This window comes from Oncorhynchus gorbuscha, linkage group LG17 (assembly GCF_021184085.1).
Source record: "Oncorhynchus gorbuscha isolate QuinsamMale2020 ecotype Even-year linkage group LG17, OgorEven_v1.0, whole genome shotgun sequence".
Lineage (NCBI taxonomy): Eukaryota > Metazoa > Chordata > Actinopteri > Salmoniformes > Salmonidae > Oncorhynchus > Oncorhynchus gorbuscha.
The window spans coordinates 28,937,559-28,958,602 of NC_060189.1; the positions used below are offsets into that span (position 1 = coordinate 28,937,559).

Consider the following 21,044-nt stretch of genomic DNA (forward strand, 5'->3'; position numbering starts at 1 on the left):
GACAATGGCTAAAGCTGGGAATGAACTCAATATACTTTTAATTACTAAAAACAAATCAAAACTGTGGAGAAATGATAACGGACCTACATTCATACAGTTTATTTACTGTGGTCAGATTGCTAATAATCACCCAAATGAAAGCTAGACAGTCAGAGAGCATTGGCAATTCCAAAAACGATGGATAGAGGACAATTGTCTGCTAATTTTGATGGCGGACCTCGTTGAAGACCGAATGCGGGGCAAAACTAGTTTGAGGTCCCAGGCAACAGTGTTTTAACGGAGTGGGTCGGGGGAATTGGACAACACCTCTTGACATTTCAAAAGGGGCAGGATCAAAGGAGACAAGAGGGCCCAGCCATGTGTGAAAGGGTGATGGGTGGCCAAACGGAGAAAGGTGCTTCCAAGAATTGGGGATCCATGTTCCCAGGACTTTTCTTCTCTGTTTTCTCTTCCCATTTGTCTGGACTGGAGTGAAATGGTGGCCGTTTGATTTATACAAGGAAGTAAAAGAGGTTTGTGAAGCCTTTCAGTTGTTAGTCATGCAAGTGGACAGACATTCATTATTGGGTGCTAATCCTTATGTCAGTTGATTAAAACAATTACTTTACCCATACAACTGAGGCTTCACCTGTAATTCATTTAAAAATGCATGCATCTCTTCGGAGAATGGAACGAGTCAGTGACTCAGTGTGTCCAATTGTTGGACGTATTTTTGGATAGCTGCTTCCATCGACCATGAGGCTACTATCAGAACATAACACAGACCAGGGAGATACGTTTGGTAGAAAGGGTTTATGGGCTAGGCACAGTGCATACATAATACAGATATGGTTTTGTCTGCACTAGAGAACAATGAAGATTGTGAAGTGACAAAAACACGGTGAAGGTCAGGAGCCTTTCACAGACATACGAATGCACACAGATCAAACTGCATACACCACACAATCACACCATTTTGCACCCAACAGATATTACACATTGTATCCTTTCATAGCACCTCCACCAACATAACAGAGTTATAGGGCAGGTCACAATCGGTCAGGTCACTTTTGTATCACAACCTCTTGATTCTCAGACGGTAAAAAAGTTTCATTTTATTATAAATTAGGCCGGGAAATGGCTGTAAGAAAAGACGTTACTCTTTTGACTTTGGGCTACTTAATCTCAGTATTTTCCCTGAGAGTAGTTCAGTTACCACTGCCTCTACCTCAGTAGTGCCCCCTGCCTCTACTCCCCCCTCTGCCTCTAAATCCGCCTCTACTTCCGCCCCTCCCTCTAAATCCACCTCTACCTCTACCTCTGCCTCTCTCACTCGACAGGTGTCCAGCGGACCTCCTCAGCTTCTTCCTCTCCTCGTGGTGTTCACGCTCCGCCTGCTGCTGCCGCTGTTGCTGCTCCGACTGAAGGAGATAATTGAGAAAGGAGAGGCAGAGAGCGAAAGGAGAAAGATATACTTTTAATTAGAGTATGATTTAAGTTGCAATATATAACTGTTTGGGCAACCTGACCCAATTCACATATAAATGTGTGTTATAGATCTGTCATTCTCATTGAAAGCAAGTCTAAGAAGCGGTAGATCTGTTCTATGTGCGCTATTTCTATGCTTCCCGATCTTAAGTTTTGTTTTTGCATCTTTTACTTTCAGGTTTATACACTTTCAAACAGCTGAAAATGCAATATTTCTGGTTATGGAAAATATATTTCACGGCGGTTTAGATACAGAGCTGCCAACTCTAACGCATTGGTCGTGAGACACTCAGTTGACCCACTTCTCACGCTCTCACATCTCACGCATTGAAAAGTACTTCTTTCATTTTTCAACTGTGCTCCAAATCGTTTTGAAATCGGAGCATCTGCGCCTGAAATTTAACATCACAAGTGAAATCTATATCATTGTTTGGATGCATGGTATAAAGAAACGCCCCTCAAGATTAGAGCGGAGGTGAATGGAGAGAGAGAACAGTCTCCCCTGAAGTTTATAAGACTGTAATAAGAGAAGCACGGTAGCACACTTTTGTTTGCTGTTACTCCCGTCCCCATTTCAGAATGCAGCCATGACAGCATGTACTAAAGTCAAGTTAATCCACACTTGCATTAGTCCCCTTGTTTGGTGATTGGAATTTAGGCTGTGACAATGACAAGGCAGCACACAGACCTACAGTATGTTTTAGCAGGGAAGTTTGGTAGGGTGACCTGATTTGGAACTTTTAAAGTAATTTTGAACCCAAAAGGAAAACTTTTAATTCTATATATACAAATAATTTGGGTAGAGTGTAGGGGCAGATTTATGTAATCTTGTCTTCAGTAGATTTTATTAGCTATTTATTTAATTTAGTCTGATCAGTAAAACAATTGTCATTCTTAACGATGGGCTAAAATATAGGGTAATTACTATGCTTCATCAAGAACACAGCTGTTATTGCCCACACTTATTTTATTATTCTACTTCTTCACAATTCTGCCACTGTAAACACATTTTAAATCTGATATGCCTACTTCTGTGTTTGAAAATGAATTATATGAGGCTATGTAGTTTTTTGCAGCTATTTACAGACAGTTTTGAATAAGTCATACAAAGAAGCATTGGATATTAAATGCTTATTAAACGACATTTTAGTATTGTGCACATGCTAGGCAGAGATGGTAGGTGGGACTCAACTCATAAACACATATTTTGTCTATGGATAGTAAGATGATGGCAAGAACCTTCAACTAGTAGGCATAAACCACCTGAATATTGTATTCATTACATTTTTCTTTAAGGTTCTGCGATTTTAAGAAATGCATTTTCAAACACCCAGCACTTGTGAAACATAGATCGGGATGCCAACCCACCTGGAGAGCAGGCAGGATTTTCTTACAGTCCTATTTTAAAGAGAGAGCTCACCCAAATTACAAAACATAAAATGTTTGTGTCCTTACCTTGAAAGCAGTCTATGGACAAACAGACTGCAATCTATAATTTGGTTATCCACTGCCATCAACCATTAATATTAATAGTGGTAACAATCCCCGGTAGGTGTCGTATACAACTTTACACCCGAGAACAGGGGTCAATCCCGGTTTCCAACCTTCCCACTGTTTCTAGCATTTGCCTGTCTCCCTATCTCATTTTCATTACTGAATAAAGTGTCAAAACACCTAAAAAAATGTTACAGCTAATATTACCATACTTTACATTTCATCCCCCCAAAATCTCAAAGTAACAAATTCGTCAAATTTTGAGTGTTCATTTAATGTTCAATGCATCCTGAATACACCTAATTTTCCACCCTGGTCATAGGCCTAAGCCATGTCAAAATACACAGAATTGCAGGAAATTAGCTTTAAAACAGTAAAATCTTCCTGGGATAGGACCCCCAATTCCCTGTCTAGAGATTGTGCCAGGGGCAAATCTAACTCCAAGATATCTTCAAAAGTTGGCTGACCTGAAGATGGTACAATGATTCTCTACATTGTACTTGCTTGTTTTGTCACAAACTGAAATTAGGCGAACTATTACAATTTTAGCAACCAAGAAATGGCGGAGCGATTTCAGCATAGTGCATCTTTAAACGATCTTCTGCAAAACAATTATAGCTTTCTCTTAACAGACCTGTAATCAACATTGACCCCCAGCTCATGATGTAGTACAGGGGATTTACCCAGCAGACAGACTCAGTCTCTCTGCATGTGAGGGACCCTTGGCCAAACTTAGCTTGTAAGGGAGTTGCAGCGATAGGACAAGACTAACTACCAATTGGATATCATGAAATTGAGGAGAAAAACAAAATGATAAATGGAAGAGGCACGTGGAAAGAGAAAAAAAAAAACGGAAAAAAGGTATTTGTTCATCAGCCCTGCATTAAAAAACAGAACTGGTTAAAGAAAATTGTGTTTCATTTAAGGAACAAAAAAATGGTTCGCTGTGCCTTATAGATTGCAAAATAGTTGGGAAGAGATTTGATGTACTGATTCTATGGCACATGGTCTACGAACTGATAAGCAAAACAACGACAAACTGTTTGTTACTGAATTCGAGGATCAGCAGAAATCCAGATCCGTAGTTTGAAAAGACATTTGTTGTCCCTTTCAGTGGCTTATTATGTAATGGTGTCATCATGACTTACCTTCTTGAGGGTGAAGGTGAGCTGTTTGCTGCCAACAGCTGTGTCAGCCACGTTTACTGTTCCAGAACGTTCCTCCAGCTTCAGACGCTCTTCCAGTGATGCTCTAGTAGACACATAACATGTCAATACGGGACACATGGGCAGGTCTATTACCAGCATACACACACTACAATAGTGATGAAATGCAGTACCTATAAAAGGGGAGAAAAGAGTACTTAAATATCCTTCTCAAGTAAAAGTACTTTAATGTTACTTTAATTACATTTTTCGCTAATTTAAAAAGTATTCAGAGTAAAATCAATGGAGTTACTTTTCAAATAAAAACACGAACAAATTATAATTTTAAAAAGGCACTTTGAGACAACAATTTTTTTTTAAATGCTGTAGTGAATTCATTGTCTGTTTTAAGTGTTGGGAGTAGGTGCACTACAAAAACTGCTCTATTGTTCAACATTTAGTCTTCTTTCACTCAACTTAAATAATTGCTTTTAATTGAGTTTGAAGCACAAGTAGAGGGTGTGTTACATAATGTGAAGAAAACCTTGGGACACCCTTCCTGTATTTGGAGCCTTCCTATATTTGACCTGTGTCCTCATTTTTCTTGCTACGTGCTGCATGTGTCCACCTGTCAAGACAGTGATGGATGTGACAGACTCAGGCCAGGCCACACATTTCTGTCTGCTGTAGAGAGCTCAGTACAGTCAGGCACCTTAGACACAGTCACACAGGCCCACACGTTTCCCTGCTATAATCGTTGTACTGGCAAAATAAATACTTATAAACTAGGGCTACACAATGAATCAAATTCACATCAAAATCGCAATAGAGGCATGTGCAATATCCAGATCGCAAGAGATCCATGTAGATGCAATATTTTGAAACATCTCAGCCGCGTGTAACATCCGTTTTCATAGTTCCTCCTCCTCGCTGTTAGATCAAATCAAGTATTATTTGTCAGTCACATGTACCAAATACAACAGGTGTAGTAGACCTTACCGTGAAATGCTTACTTACAAGCCCTTAACCAACAATGCAGAGGAAGATAATATTTTCTAACTAATGTAAAAAATAAATTAAAACAATATAACAACAACGATGCTATATACACAGGGGGTACGGGTTAGTTTAGGTAATTGAGGTCATATGTACACTGAACAAAACTCTACAACTATGTTTTGGTCCCATGCTTCATGAGCTGAATTTTTTTTTTAAATGGTAAAAATGTTCTACATGCACAAAAAGCTTATTTCTCTTAAATGTTGTGCACAAATTTGTTTACATCCCTGTCAGTGAGCATTTCTCATTAACCAAGACAGGTGTGGCATAAGAAGGTGATTAAACAGCATGATCATTAGACAGATGCATCTTGTGCTGGGGACAATGAAAGGCCACTTTAAAATGTACAGTTGTGTCACACAACGCCACTGATATTACCCCAGTCTTCCACCAAGGCACCTGCAAGTTCCGGGACATTTCTGAGGGGAATGGCCCTAGGCCTCACCCCCCCGTCCAACAGGTCCTAGACGTGCTCAATGGGATTGAGATCCGGGCTCTTCGCTGGCCATGGCAGAACTGACATTCCTGTCTTGCAGGAAATCACACACAGAACGAGCAGTACGGCTGGTGGCATTGTAATGCTGGAGGGTCATGTCAGGATGAGCCTGCAGAAAGGGTACCACATGAGGGAGGAAGACGTCTTCACTGTAACGCACAGCGTTGAGATTGCCTGCAATGACAACAAGCTCAGTCCAATGATGCTGTGACACACCACCCCAGACCATGATGGACCCTCCACCTCCAAATCAATCCCGCTCCAGAGTACAGGCCTTGGTGTAACGCTCATTCCTTCGACGATAAATGCAAATCCAACCATCACCCCTGGCGAGACAAAACCGCGACTCCTCAGTGAAGAGCACTTTTTGCCAGTCCTGTCTGGTCCAGCGACGGTGGGTTTGTGCCCATAGGCGACATTGTTTCCGGTGATGTCTGGTGAGGACCTGCCTTACAACAGGCCTACAAGCCCTCAGTCCAGCCTCTCTCAGTCTATTGCGGACAGTCTGAGCACTGATGGAGGGATTGTGCATTCCTGGTTTAACTCAGCAGTTGTTGTTGCAATCCTGTACCTGTCCCGCGGGTGTGATGTTTGGATTTACCGATCCTGTGCAGGTGTTACACGTGGTCTGCCACTGCGAGGATGATCAGCTGTCCGTCCTGTCTCCCTGTGGCGCTGTCTTAGATGTCTCACAGTACGGACATTTCAATTGATTGCCCTGGCCTCATCTGCAGTCCTCATGCCTCCTTGCAGCATGCCTAAGGCACATTCACACAGGTGAGCAGGAACCCTGGGCATCTTTCTTTTGGTGTTTTTCAGACTCAGTAGAAAGGCCTCTTTAGTGTCCTAAGTTTACATAACTGTGACCTTAATTGCATACCGTCTGTAAGCTGTTAGTGTCTTAACGACCGTTCCACAGGTGCATGTTCATTAATTGTTTATGGTTCATTGAACAAGCATGGGAAACAGTGTTTAAACCCTTTACAATGAAGATCTGTGAAGTTATTTTATTTTTTACGACTTATCTTTGAAAGACAGGGTCCTGAAAAAGGGATGTTTCTTTTTTGCTGAGTTTATATTCCACGTCAAATAATAAATCGCAATATTTGTTAAAAAACATTTGTTTACAATATCGTGCAGCCCTATTATATACTCTATGTGCCATGTCCATGTGAGGGGTGATTTATTTCTGTTGAATGACAGTAACAATGGGAAAATCCATAGCATTTGATGCAATCGCTGTAGTACTCTGTGGCATCTATTCAAAATATTATGGTTCAGAGGTTGTTCGTAGAGACTAGAGAACATCACCAGAAGCTCACTTGAAAAAAACTAAAAACTGTACTCACTTCTGCAATTTCTGCTTGCGCGCCACATCCCCGAAGCTGCGGAACTCCTCACCAGCCTTGATCTGGAAGAAGCGGGGCTGCTGACACGGTTTCTTGCCCTGGGCATTGTTCTGGGTGGAGTCCTGGTCCAGCAGGGTGGTGTTGCGGTCCTGCTGTTTCCTCTCCTGCCGCCTGCGGTCCCTCCCCTCCTCATATATGAGGCGCCGCTGCTCCCTGACCTCGTCCACCCAGCTTTTATCATCATCAGAACTCTCGTCTGAGCTGCCACGCCCCTCTGGTTCCTCCTCTTCCTGGTCTGCCTCCGCCTGCAGAGGAAGAAGAGGTAGGGTGTGGCATTGCAGAATTAGAAAGGGTAGAAAGGTTGTTCACACTGAAAGTCATATTCCATAGTGGGTGTCAAACTTCAGTAGGGGTAGTACGCTAGCTATCTAGCATCGTTACATTTTCGGCGTCTGTGGCCTGCTTGGCTAGCAGCCGCAGCTTCTTCCTCCTCTTCTGGCCCACTTTGGACACAATGGGGTTGAGCAGGCGGAACTCCTCACTCTGCTCCTCCACCTGGTAGTCTGGGTTCTCAAACATCACCTGGAAACGCTCGTCACTAAGGATGCTGGGGAGAGCCTGGCAGAGGGGCAGAGAGAGAGGGAGAGAAAGGATTTGATTGACAGCTTAGGCAGCTGACATTCGCTAGATGAGTATATTGCAGATATACATACCAGTTTCCTCTAGATTACCTTAGAACCAAAACTATATAAACCCAGCCTACAGCTCGGAAGTCGTCATCAATTGTAGACCAGACCAGTAGTATGTGAACTATGTGTGCAAGTACATGTGCTCCTACCTTGCCCTTCTTCTTCCTGGCAGACAGTTCTGCCTCGTCGTCTCCCTCCTCCATCAGTTTGAGAGCCAGCTCCTTGTTCACCTTGGGCAGCTTCTGTCTCAGCAACATAGAACATTCATACAACAAACAATATATTAGCTATACAGTTTAAGTTTACATACACCTTAGCCAAATACATTTAAACTTAGTTTTTCACAATTCCTGACATTTACTCCAAGTATAAAGTTCCTGTCTTAGGTCAGTTAGGATCACCACTATTTTAAGAATGTGAAATGTCAGAATAATAGTAAAGATAATGAATTATATCAACTTTTATTTATTTCATCACATTCCCAGTGGGTCAGAAGTTTACATACACTCAATTAGTATTTGGTAGCATTGCCTTTAAATTGTTTAACTTGGGTCAAACGTTTCTTGTAGCCTTCCACAAGCTTCCCACAATAAGTTGGGTAAATTTTCTCCCTTTCCTCCTGACAGAGCTGGTGTAACCGAGTCAGGTTTGTAAGTCTCCTTGCTCGCACATGCTTTTTCAGTTCTGCCCCCAAATGTTCTATAGGATTGAGGTCAGGGCTTTGTGATGGCCACTCCAGTACCTTGACTTTGTCCTTAAGCCATTTTGTCACAACTTTGGAAGTATGCTTAGGGTCATTGTCCATTTGGAAGACCCATTTGCGACCAATCTTTAATGTCTTGCGATGTTGCTTCAATATATCCACATAATTTTCATTCCTCATGATGCCATCTATTTTGTGAAGTGCACCAGTCCCTCCTCCTGCAGCAAAGCACCCCCACAACATGCTGCCGCCAACCCCGTGCTTCACGGTTGGGATGGTGTTCTTCGGCTTGCAAGCCTCCCCCTTAACCCAGAGTATGAGGATGAGTAAGTACAGTTGAAGTACAGTTAACGATGGTCATTATGACCAAACAGTTCTATTTTTGTTTCATCAAACCAGAGGACATTTCTCCAAAAAGTACGATCTTTGTCCCCATGTGCAGTTGCAAACCGTAGTCTGGCTTTTTTATGGCAGTTTTGGAGCAGTGGCTTCTTATTTTCTGAGTAGCCTTTCAGGTTATGTCGATATAGGACTCGTTTTACTGTGGATATAGATACTTTTGTACCTGTTTCCTCCAGCATCTTCACAATGTCCTTTGCTGTTGTTCTGGGATTGATTTGCACTTTTCGCACCAAAGTACTTTAATCTCTGACAGAACGCATCTCCTTCCTGAGCGGTATGACGGCTGCGTGGTCCCATGGTGTTTATACTTGCGTACTATTGGTGTGCGGGGACAAAATACATTTATGCACGATGGCGCATGCGCGCAGCCGGTTTGGGTTCTGTGTTAGTGTATGTAAACTTCTGTCCCACTGGAATTGTGAATTATAAGTGAAATAATCTGTCTGTAAACAATTGTTGGAAAAATTACTTGTGTCATGCACAAAGTAGATGTCCTAACCAACTTGCCAAAACTATAGTTTGTTAACAAGACATTTGTGGAGTGGTTGAAAAATGAGTTTTAATGACTCCAACCTAAGTGTATGTAAACATCCGACTTCAACTGTATATACTTCTTAGAAAACATCATTTGTCACCATATCCAGTCTGTCTGAATGTATGTTTTTAACAGCCAGACAAGAGTACGATATCCCACCTTGATTTGTACTCTCTGGGCCCTGGACTCTTCTATCTTCTGGCGAATCTTGTCCTTGCGGTACTCCTCATAGGCAAACGGATTGGCCATGGTCTTCACCTGGACAAATCACACAAAATGTATTTAAAAACACAACTCTGTAACATCAACAATTAACTAAGAATATGCACAACTACCCAACCTACCTTGTGGTACAGTCTGATGTCCATGAAGAAGCCGTGCATGTATGCCCGCAGGAGAGCAGATCCCACCAGGTGAGACAGACCTATGGTTGAACATAACATTATACATTATATGTACATGAAATGTACATATTTGCATAACATGAGTAAACAGCTACATTATACATTTGTATAATGATTGTTGATTTATACAATGCTAAAAAAATAAAGGGAACACTTAAACAACATAATGTAACTCCAAGTCAATCACACTTCTGTGAATTCAAACTGTCCACTTAGGAAGCACCACTGATTGACAATAAATTCCACACGCTGTTGTGCAAATGGAATAGACAACAGGTGGAAATTATAGGCAATTAGCAAGACACCCCCAATAAAGGAGTGGTTTTGCAGGTGGTGACCAAAGACCACTTCTCAGTTCCTATGCTTCCTGGCTGATGTTCACTCTAGTGGTAGCATGAGACGGAGTCTACAACCCACATAAGTGGCTTAGGTAGTGCAGCTCATCCAGGATGGCACATCAATGCGAGATGTGGCAAGAAGGTTTGCTGTGTCTGTCAGCGTAGTGTCCAGAGCATGGAGGCGCTACCAGGAGACAGGCCAGTACATCAGGAGACGTAGGAGGGCAACAACCCAGCAGCAGGACCGCTACCTCCACCTTTGTGCAAGGAGGAGCAGGAGGAGCACTGCCAGAGCCCTGCAAAATGACCAAATGTGCATGCGTTTGCTCAAACGGTCAGAAACAGACTCCATGAGGGTGGTATGAGGGCCCAACGTCCACAGGTGGGGGTTGTCCTTACAGCCCAACACCGTGCAGGACGTTTGGCATTTGCCAGAGAACATCAAGATTGGCAAATTCACCACTGTCGCCCTGTGCTCTTCACAGATGAAAGCAGGTTCACACTGAGCACGTGACAGAGTCTGGAGACGTCGTGGAGAACGTTCTGCTGCCTGCAACATCCTCCAGCATGACCGGTTTGGCGGTGGGTCAGTCATGGTGTGGGGTGGCATTTCTTTGGGGGGCCGCACAGCCCTCCATGTGCTCGCCAGAGGTAGCCTGACTGCCATTAAGTACCGAGATGAGATCCTCAGACACCCCTTGTGAGACCATATGCTGGTGCGGTTGGCCCTGGGTTCCTCCTAATGCAAGACAATGCTAGACCTCATGTGGCTGGAGTGTGTCAGCAGTTCCTGCAAGAGGAAGGCATTGATGCTATGGACTGGCCTGCCCGTTCCCCAGACCTGAATCCAATTTAGCACATCTGGGACATCTTGTCTCGCTCCATCCACCAACGCCACGTTGCACCAGAGACTGTCCAGGAGTTGGCAGATGCTTTTATCCCTCAGGAGACCATCCGCCACCTCATCAGGAGCATGCCCAGGCATTGTAAGGAGGTCATACAGGCACGTGGAGGCCACACACACTACTGAGCCTCATTTTGACTTGTTTTAAGGACATTACATCAAAGTTGGATCAGCCTGTAGTGTGGTTTTCCACTTTAATTTTGACTGTGACTCCAAATCCAGACCTCCATGGGTTGATAAATTTGATTTCCATTGATCATTTGTGTGATTTTGTTGTCAGCACATTCAACTACGTAAAGAAAAAAGTATTTAATAAGAATATTTAATTCATTCAGATCTAGAATGTGTTATTTTAGTGTTCCCTTTATTTTTTTGAGCAGTGTATATTTTATTTACAGTGTCTCTATATTCAACCTCCCTGAGGCAGGCTACATGTCACCTGAAACATAAAATATTGGTGCTCTTCCAAATTGGTGACGTGTATTGCCAAGCCCAGTAAGGATTATTAATTAAAGAGATAGTTCACCCAAACGACTAAATTACACATTGGTTTTCTTACCCTGTAAGCCAGGGATGTCAAACTCATTCCATGGAGGGCCTAGTGTCTACAGGTTCTTGTTTTTTCCTTTCAATTAAGTCTTAGACAACCAGATGTGGGGAGTTCCTTTGTTATAATTTCCCTGGCACCGTTTTCAAATGCTAACGTTTTAGCAGTTGTGGCAAAAGCCCCATTCAAGTCATGGTACCAATATTAGCATTTTTCACGCATCATGTCCAATTCATCTGAAAGTATCTAAAATTGATTGTGAAGCTCAACGACATCACTTATAGAAGATTTGAACATGATGCGCGTAAAATGCTAATATCGGTACCATGACATGAATGGGATTTATGACCAGGAAGTGCCAGGGAAGCTGAACCAAAGCATAGATTGCTGTCATACCTTGTCCATAGACCGCTTCCAACAGTGGTATTCAACCCTTTTCAGTGGGGACACAATTGTTTTCGCCAGAAATTGTGTCGACCCCACCACAAATCTAATGTTGTAAATGTTAATTTTCACATCAACAAATAACCTTCAATTCAGTACATATTCATCTCTTATCAAAATTAAGAGAAGCAATAAATAAATTTACTTAATGAAATTGTATTTTGCAAATGTATCTTTTTTCAAAACTTTTGTATATTGTCCCATAAAATAATCTGTACGGTTCATTTTTGGTTCCCCATACAAAAATATAGTTTTATTTAAATTTGATGGCCCCACCGTACCTGATTTTGAATACCACTGGCTTAAAGGGTAAGGAAACTAATGTAATTTGGGTGAACTATCCCTTTAACTTTGAGAAGCAGCCTACTGGAATGTGCTGTAAGAAAATGGCATAAGACTATAGATATCTGCAGACATCTGCTTCTTTCAACAGGCTGGTTGTTCCCATTTAAACTGACACATTCAGGACAGTAGGGAACATAGGGTAGGCATATACTTAGTAGTGGGTTTTACAATCATTAAGCTTTTACTTCATATTACAGACTTTAATAATCAAGTGTATGCTAAAGAAAAACTTTTGTCAACAGGACTGTAATGAAAGCTTGTTTCATTTTGTGCTAGATTCTGCTAACTTGGCCTTTTCAGCTATTTGGCAAGACACCTTTTGAGAGCATTTAGATAAAGTTTTGTAACATCCGTCTCCACCCACAATTCTTTAAGCTCTGAATGAAGTTGAGTTAGTGACTGCAATGAGGCTTTTTAGTCTCTGCTTAGTTTCATTCCAGAAGGCCACTTTAATTCAGGAATGTGTGGGAGTTGAGGCACGCAAGGACCAGGGTTGGCTAGGTTACTTTGTAAGTGTAATTGGTTACAGTTAGTAGGTACCTGTCCAAAATTGTAAACAGTAACGTAACTTTTGGATTACCCAAACTCAGTAAGGTTATCCGATTCATTTCCGTTACTTTTGGATTACTTTCATTTTAAGAGGCATTAGAAGACAAAAAGCATCCATCAAACACATTTGGTGTGTCATCATAGTGCTCTCTGACCTGTGGTCAGACTTGCTCAGGTGGAACAAACTTCATCTTGTGCCCATTTTCAATGCTGAATTGAATGTCACTGAGAAAGAATTTAAAAGTAATCCAAGAAGTAATAATCAATATTTCAAAAGTGTTTGTAATCTAATTACAATATTTTTGCTGGTAACGGAACGTATTTAATTTAACTAGGCAAGTCAGTTAAGAACTCTTATTTACAATGACCGCCTACACTGGCCAGATTACAGTTAGCTGTTTTGTAATCAGATTACATGTAATCAGTTACTCCCCAACCCTTTCCCCAGAAATCTCACTATCCGTCTGGCAGCCTAGCCTGTCTGTTACATAACAAGGACATTTCACAGCTGCAGTGAACTGAACTCCCCTTCCCCCCTAATCTACTCCACCCCTCCCTCCTGCCCTCTCTCACCCTCTCACTCTCCCCCTCCTTTTATTCCTCCCCAACCAACTGAATTTCTCGTCTTTGTCATTTGATCTCTTTAGTGCTAACCCAAGCATTCTTCTGTTCTTTCAACCCTTCTGTTCGCCACCCCTTTATCTCTCACTATCCCTTATTCCATCTCTTAATTTCTCTCTCCATTCCGACAGTGTTTCCCCTACCGTTCATTTTTAGGAGGGACTTTTACACCGGGCCTTTGTGTTGCCTCAATATGCCTAAATTCAAAATGGTCTCCACTGAATGGCAAGTGTAGTGTAGACAGCCCTGGAAATTTCCCTAGGACCTGTAGGCCTAAAATAACTTGAATGCTCAATTCAATAGGCACTTGTATTTCTGGAGATCTTAGAGGAACAAATCTCTACCCCCCTCTCACCTAGGGCTGGGGCGGTAGTGACATTTTGTCAGCTGGTGATTGTCAAGAAAATAACTGCCGGCCATTAATTAACAAAAACATTTAATATCTCTTGGCTTCTATGCACAGCCTAAAATCGAAACGTAAAAAAAGTCTAATAAATCCCTGCAATATAGCCTACACCTTCACAATAAATCCATTATTTATTGTAGACAGGTCTAAAGAAACATGATATGATGAAAATGTAGTCTATTTCAGAAGAACAAAATAGCATACTCTTGAGTTGTCCTTATGTTCGGTCCTGATCTGGCGATGCAATATGGCTGTGGGCCATACTTCATTTAGCAGACAAGATTTGCTTAGAATTCCGTCGCATTATTTTACAGTATGAAGAATACAATTGAACATAGCAGAATAACCCAAACGATTTAGGGAGTGCGCATATGCAGCTAGTCTGTGCTAGTCTGTGTTGAGCGGTTAACTTCTTAAGGTCTAGGGGGCAACATTTTCACTTTTGGATAAATAGCGTGCCCAATTTCAACTTCCTGCTACTCATGCCAAGAATATAAGATATGCATATTATTAGTAGATTTGGATAGAAAACACTGAAGTTTCGAAAACTGTTTGAATCATGTCTGTGAGTATAACAGAACTTATGTAGCAGGCAAAACCCAGAGGACTAACCGTTCTGAATGACTTTTTTGATGTCTCTGTCTGTTCAGTGATTTCTCATTGGGAAACTATATTTCTTAGGCACTTGTTCTCAGTTCCTACAGCTTCCACTGGATGTCACCAGTCCTTGGAATTTGGTTGAGGTTATTCCTTTGTGCAATGAAGAAGTACGGCCATCTAGGAACTGGGTAACACTGTTGAGAGTTGCGCAAGACTTGAAAAGTAGCGTTGGTTTGTTGTCTTCATGTATTGAGCACAGATAGACCCGTCTTCAATTTGATCGATTATTAACGTTTAAAAATACCTAAAGTTGTATTACAAAAGTAGTTTGAAATGTTTTGGCAAAGTTTACAGGCAACTTTTGAGATATTTTGTAGTGACGTTGTGCAAATTGGAAGCTGTTTTTTTCTGGATCAAACGCGCCAAATAAATGGACATTTTGGATATATATGGACTGAATTAATCGAACAAAAGGACCAATTGTGATGTTTATGGGACATATTGGAGTGCCAACAAAAGAAGCTCGTCAAAGGTAAGGCATGTTTTATATTTTATTTCTGCGTTTAGTGTAGCATCTGCAGGGTTGACATATGCTACTCTCTTTGTTTACTGTTGTGCTATCATCAGATAAAAGCTTCTTATGCTTTCGCCAAAATGCCTTTTTTAAATCTGACATGTTGGCTGGATTCACAATGAGTGTAGCTTTAACTTAGTATCTTACATGTGTGATTTAACCTGTTACTCCTACCCCCTACTTTTTCGAACATTGTTAAAAATCGCGCAACATTTCAGCGCCCTGCTGCTCATGCCAGGAATATAGTATATGCATATGATTAGTATGTGTGGATAGAAAACACTCAGTTTATAAAACTGGTTAAATCACGGCTGTGACTATAACAGAACGTGCGTTTCATCGAAAAGTGCAGGAAAATCTGATCACTGAAAATGGAAAAATATATCCATGCGCGACTTGAACCCATTGATAAAGGTGAACCACATTTAATGGGGCTGAGGTTGCAATTACCTACAGCTTCCACACGTTGTCTAAGGTCTTGTCATTTGCCTACTATTTGTTTCTTGGTCAAACAGATGCAAGGCAGCGCATTTCTTCCGGTCTCTGACCGGATATTTTGGTTGAGATTTACCCGGACATTATTTCCAGACGGACAGTTAAAGAATATACTTTGCCTCGTGATCAATTTGATCGCTTATTAACGTCTACTAATACCTAAAGTTGCATTACAAAAGTATTTCGAAGTGTTTTTTGAAAGTTTATCGTCGACTTTTTTCATTTAAAAAAATGACGTTACGTTATAAGATGCTATTTTTTTCCATTTATCACACAGTCTTCATAGATCGATATCTAGGCTATATATGAACCGATTTAATCAGAAAAAAAGACCCAATAGTGATTATGGGACATCTAGGAGTGCCAACAAAGAAGATGGTCAAAGGTAATGAATGTTTTTTTTGTTGTGCGGCTTGTGTAGCGACGACTATGCTAATTATTTTGTTTACGTCCCCTGCAGGTCTTTTGGGGTGTTACATGCTATCAGATAATAGCTTCTCATGCTTTCGCCGAAAAGCATTTTAAAAATCTGACTTGTTGCCTGGATTCACAACGAGTGTAGCTTTAATTCAATACACATGCAATACCCTGCATGTGTATTTTAATGAACGTTTGAGTTTTAACTAGTACTATTAGCATTTAGCGTAGCGCATTTGCATTTCCAGATGTCTAGATGGGACGCCTGCGTGCCAGGTAGGAGCAAGAGGTTAATGAAAGTTAGATTTTTATTTCATTTTATTTTAATTTGCCGCGCTGCATTTTCCCTGGATTTTGGCCAAGTGGGACGCAAGCATCCCCTATCGTAGAGGGGTTAACATATCATAGAGGGGTTAACAAAGAAACAGGTCCTCCTATATGCTTAATTTAGAGTTATTTATGCAATCTTAGTTGTGATACAAACATTACGCTATTTGTTTTTAATACATTATAAGGCTGCATGATGTGAATAATGATGAGTTGAAATAATTCGCATGAAAGGCTCTGCTTTATCTTTTGCGCAGGGTGCACACACTTCATCAGTTTCTCATTCATAATTTGACAAGCACTTGATAATGCCTCAAATTTTCCAGCAGCATCCCCTTTGTGTGGCCGTAATACCCCCTAAAAAAATCCATGCCTTTTATAACCAGCGGTCGTTGTGCCTGTGGGCTGAATGTAATAATACCCTTCTCCAGGTCGCATGCGCCGAAGAACCTCTCACTCACATGGCTCTCTCAGACACAGTGCATTCAGAAAGTATTCGGACACCTAAACTCTTTCCACATTTTGTTATGTTACAGCCTTATTCGAAAATGTATTAATATATATATATATATTTTATATACATCTACACACAATAGCTAATAAAAACAAAACATGTTTTTTTAGAAATGTTTGCAAATGTTTTAAAAATAAGAACAGAAATACCTTATTTACATAAGTATTCAGTATTCATGAGACTCGAAATTGAGCTCAGGTGCATCCTGTTTCCATTGTGATGTTTCTACAACTTGATTGGCGTCCACCTGTGCTAAATTCAATTGATTGGACATGATTTGGAAAGGCACACATCTGTCTATATAAGGTCCCACAGTTGATATTGCTTGTTTTGCTCTGCCATGCACTGAGGTCAAAGGAATTGTCCGTAGAACTCAGACAGGATTGTGTCGAGGCACAGAACTTGGGGAGGGTACAAAAATAATTCTGCCGCATTGAAGGTCCCCAAGAACAGTGGCCTCCATGATTCTTAAATGGAAGAAGTTTGGAACCACCCAGACTCTTCCTAGAGTTAGCCGCCCGGCCAAACTGAGCAATCATGGGAGAAGAACCTTAGTCATGGAGGTGACCAAGAACCCAATGATCACTCTGACAGAGATCCAGAGTTCTTCTGTGGAGATGGGAGAACCTTCCAGAGGGACAATCATCTCTGCAGCACTCCAACAAACAGGCCTTAAAAATGGTAAATTGGCAAGACTGAAGCCACCCCACTGTAAAAGGCACATGACAGCCCGCTTGGAGTTTGCCAAAAGGCACCTAAAGGACTCTCAGACCATGAGAAACAAGATTCTCTGGTCTGATGAAACCAAGATTGAACTCTTTTTCCTGAATGCCAAGCATCACGTCTGGAAGAAACCTGGCATCGTCCCTACAGTGAAGCATGGTAGTGGCAGGGTCATGCTGTGGGGATGTTTTTCAGCGGCAGGGACTGGGAGAATAGTCAGGATCAAGGGAAAGATGAACGGAGCAAAGTACAGAGAGATCCTTGATGAAAACCTGCTCCAGAACACTCAGGACCTCAAACTGGGACAAAGGTTAACCTTCCAACAGAACAACAACCCTAAGCACACAGTCAAGACAATGCAGGGGTGGCTTCGGGAACAAGTCTCTGAATGTACTTGAGTGGCCGAGCCAGAGCCCGAACCCAATCGAATATCTCTGGAGAGACCTGAAAATAGCTGTGCAGCGACACTCCCCATCCAACCTGATAGAGCTTGAGAGGATCTGCAGAGGAGAATAGGAGAAACTCCCCAAATACAGGCGTGCCAAGCTTGTAGCGTCATACCCAAGACTTATGTAAATGTAATATTTCACTTGTATTTATTTTTTTTAACTGTTTTTGCTTTGTTGTTATGGGGTATTGTGTGTAGATTGATGGGGAAATGTTTTTTCACCTATTTTAGAATAAGGCTGTAACAAAACAAAATTTGGAAAAGGGAAGGGGTCTGAATACTTCTCGAATACACTGTATCTCAATTCTTATTAGCCAATATCCATCACGTGATCGGGTCCTTCTCACAGGCTACAAGTGAAGACAGATCCATTGGGGAAGTAACTGCGTGGCGTCCTTATTGAATTCTGAGGCGTATATTGAAGATGTTGGAAAAACTGTCCACATTTACTTTTTGTCAGCAAACAAGATGAGTAGGCCTAACAAACAGCAAAAACACTAGTTTATGTCAATCTACTATCCCCCATAGTACAAAAAGTTGACTTTTCTATTGTGTGTGAGAAAGAAATATTCAAACATAGTCTTGGATAGTTGTGGGACATGATAGATCCCAAATGAGTTCAACCACTAGAATCAAAATCCTTCTAAAAACAGGGCTGACGCAACAAATCAATACGTTTAGCTTAAAAAGTGAACTATTAGGCTATTTCTTCACATTATACGGCAGTAGGCTATAAGCGTGAATGTTCCAAAATGCAATCTATTAGCGGGAAAACACCATTCTCAAAACTAACTGCAAATGTGATTATGCATGTAATGCTTTAATTATAAAGAAGCATTTTTATGGTGAAAATAATCTTCCCCAAACTTGAAACTCGCGTTGAGTTTGTATGCAAATTAGGCTCTACCCCCCTTGGTAAAGCGGATTAATGTACATAATTGTGAAGAAGATATTTGGCCACTTTAGTTGTGATACAAACCTTATCAAAACATATAGGCCTATGGGCTAGGCTACATGTGGTGTGCGATTATTATTTTTTAAAGTCGGGGGAAAAGGCACGTGCCGTTTCTTGCCTTACTGCACACAAACTGAGCATTATTCACAAGTGATAATTCACAAGTGATAATATATTCTAATATCTAATATCTAATATTGTCACCCATCAGACTATTCTTGATATGATCTTATCTTTACATATACCAAATAAAGTGTGTGAAATGTGTTTGGATTTAGAATGGACCATTATCATGCATCAGTCTCGAAGCAGGGGCTGGGGGAAAATACATGTAATCTATGCACTTAACTAGAGGTCGACCGATTAATCGGAATGGCCGATTAATTAGGGCCGGTTTAAAATTTTCATAACAATCGGAAATCTGTATTTTTGGACGACCATTATTATTTTTTTACACCTTTATTTAAGAACACATTCTTATTTTCAATGACGGATGCCACCCGTTAGATAAAATACGGAAAGGTTCCGTATTTCACTGAAAGAATAAACGTTTTGTTTTCGAGATTATAGTTTCCGGATTCGACCATATTAATGACCTACGGCTTGTATTTCTGTGTGTTATTATGTTATAATTAAGTCTATGATTTGATAGAGCAGTCTGACTGAGCGATGGTAGGCACTAGCAGGCTTGTAAGCATTCATTCGAACAGCACTTTCGTGCATTTTGCCAGCAGCTCTTCGCAATGCTTCAAGCATTGCTCTGTTTATGATTTCAAGCCTATCAACTTCTGAGATTAGGCTGGTGTAACCGATGTGAAATGGCTAGCTAGTTAGCGGGATGCGCGCTAATAGCGTTTCAAACGTCACTCGCTCTGAGACTTGGAGTAGTTGTTCCCCTTGCTCTGCATGGGTAACGCTGCTTCGAGGGTGGCTGTTGTCGATGCATTATTTAAATCAAATTGAACATGTTTCATTATTTATTTGAGGCTAAATTGATTTTATTGATGTATTATATTAAGTTAAAATAAGTGTTCATTCAGTATTGTTGTAATTGTCATTCTTACAAATACATGTTTTTTTTTTTTTAATCGTCAGATTAATCAGTATCAGCTTTTTTTTGGGTCCTCCAATAATTGGTATCGGTGTTGAAAACTCATAATCGGTCAACCTCTACACTTAACAGCCCTACTCTCACCCAGGTTCTCCAGGTCCTTCCGGGTGACAAATTTGTAGTCATCGTAGACGGTACTCTCAGGGCTCTCCTCCAGCTCCTCTGTCAGGTTGTCCAGGAAGGAGCACCAGCGAGGAGCAGGTCCCAGTGCCTACACAGGGACAACATGGAGGGGAGGAAGGAGAGAAAAGAACAAGGGATGTAGTGAAGGAGGGAAAAGGAATGAAGAACAAGGAACATTTTAAGAATTCTAATTCAATATATTTCTCTCTTTTCACTGCGCTGTGGGCTGGTAAGGGAAGTAGGTGTTGGCAACATTCCAGTTGGCTAGGTGTAGTTTCTGCCGTGTTGCTTGCACCTATCCAATCCTCTCAGGGCTCTGAGGATAATATATGCCATTTAGCAGACGCTTTTATCCAAAGCGACTTACAGTCATGTGTGCATACATTCTACGTATCAAGAATATGATTAAACAGCATGACCATTACACAGGTGCAATAAAATGCGCAATTTTGTCACACAAGACAATACCACAGATGTCTCAAGTATCGATGGTGCAAACAATTGGAATGCTGACTGCAGCAATGCCAGATAATTTAATGTTAATTTCTCTACCATAAGCCTCCAACATCATTTAAACAAATTTAGCAGTACGTCCAATTGACCTTACAACCGCAGACCACATGTATGGATTCATGTGGGCGAGTGGTTTGCTGATGTCAACGTTGGGAACAGAATGCCCCATGGTGGCGGTGGGGTTATGGTATGGGCAGGCATGAGCTAAGGACAATGAACAAAATTGCATTTTATCGAGGGCAATTTGAAAGCACAGAAATGCACAGAGATACCGTGGCGAGATCCTGAGGATGAGTCGACAAGGATTGAATGAGTCTTATCAGATTGAAATCACCCCATCATCGTAA

General features: G+C 41.3%; 1 protein-coding gene across 1 annotated transcript in view; it reads right to left on the reverse strand.

The window, feature by feature from the left end:
* Nucleotides 1-773: 773 nt before the first annotated feature.
* nol10 (nucleolar protein 10) overlaps nucleotides 774-21,044 on the reverse strand; it is a 35,352-nt gene continuing 15,081 nt past the window's right edge. The window contains exons 14-21 of the mRNA XM_046309196.1: nucleotides 20,146-20,272; nucleotides 9,684-9,763; nucleotides 9,499-9,597; nucleotides 7,849-7,941; nucleotides 7,452-7,628; nucleotides 7,011-7,315; nucleotides 4,110-4,212; nucleotides 774-1,400 (exon numbers count right to left, since the gene is read on the reverse strand). Of these exons, the coding sequence (XP_046165152.1) occupies nucleotides 1,209-1,400; nucleotides 4,110-4,212; nucleotides 7,011-7,315; nucleotides 7,452-7,628; nucleotides 7,849-7,941; nucleotides 9,499-9,597; nucleotides 9,684-9,763; nucleotides 20,146-20,272 (1,176 nt within the window). The 3' untranslated portion in view covers nucleotides 774-1,208. The remainder of the gene's footprint in view (nucleotides 1,401-4,109; nucleotides 4,213-7,010; nucleotides 7,316-7,451; nucleotides 7,629-7,848; nucleotides 7,942-9,498; nucleotides 9,598-9,683; nucleotides 9,764-20,145; nucleotides 20,273-21,044) is intronic.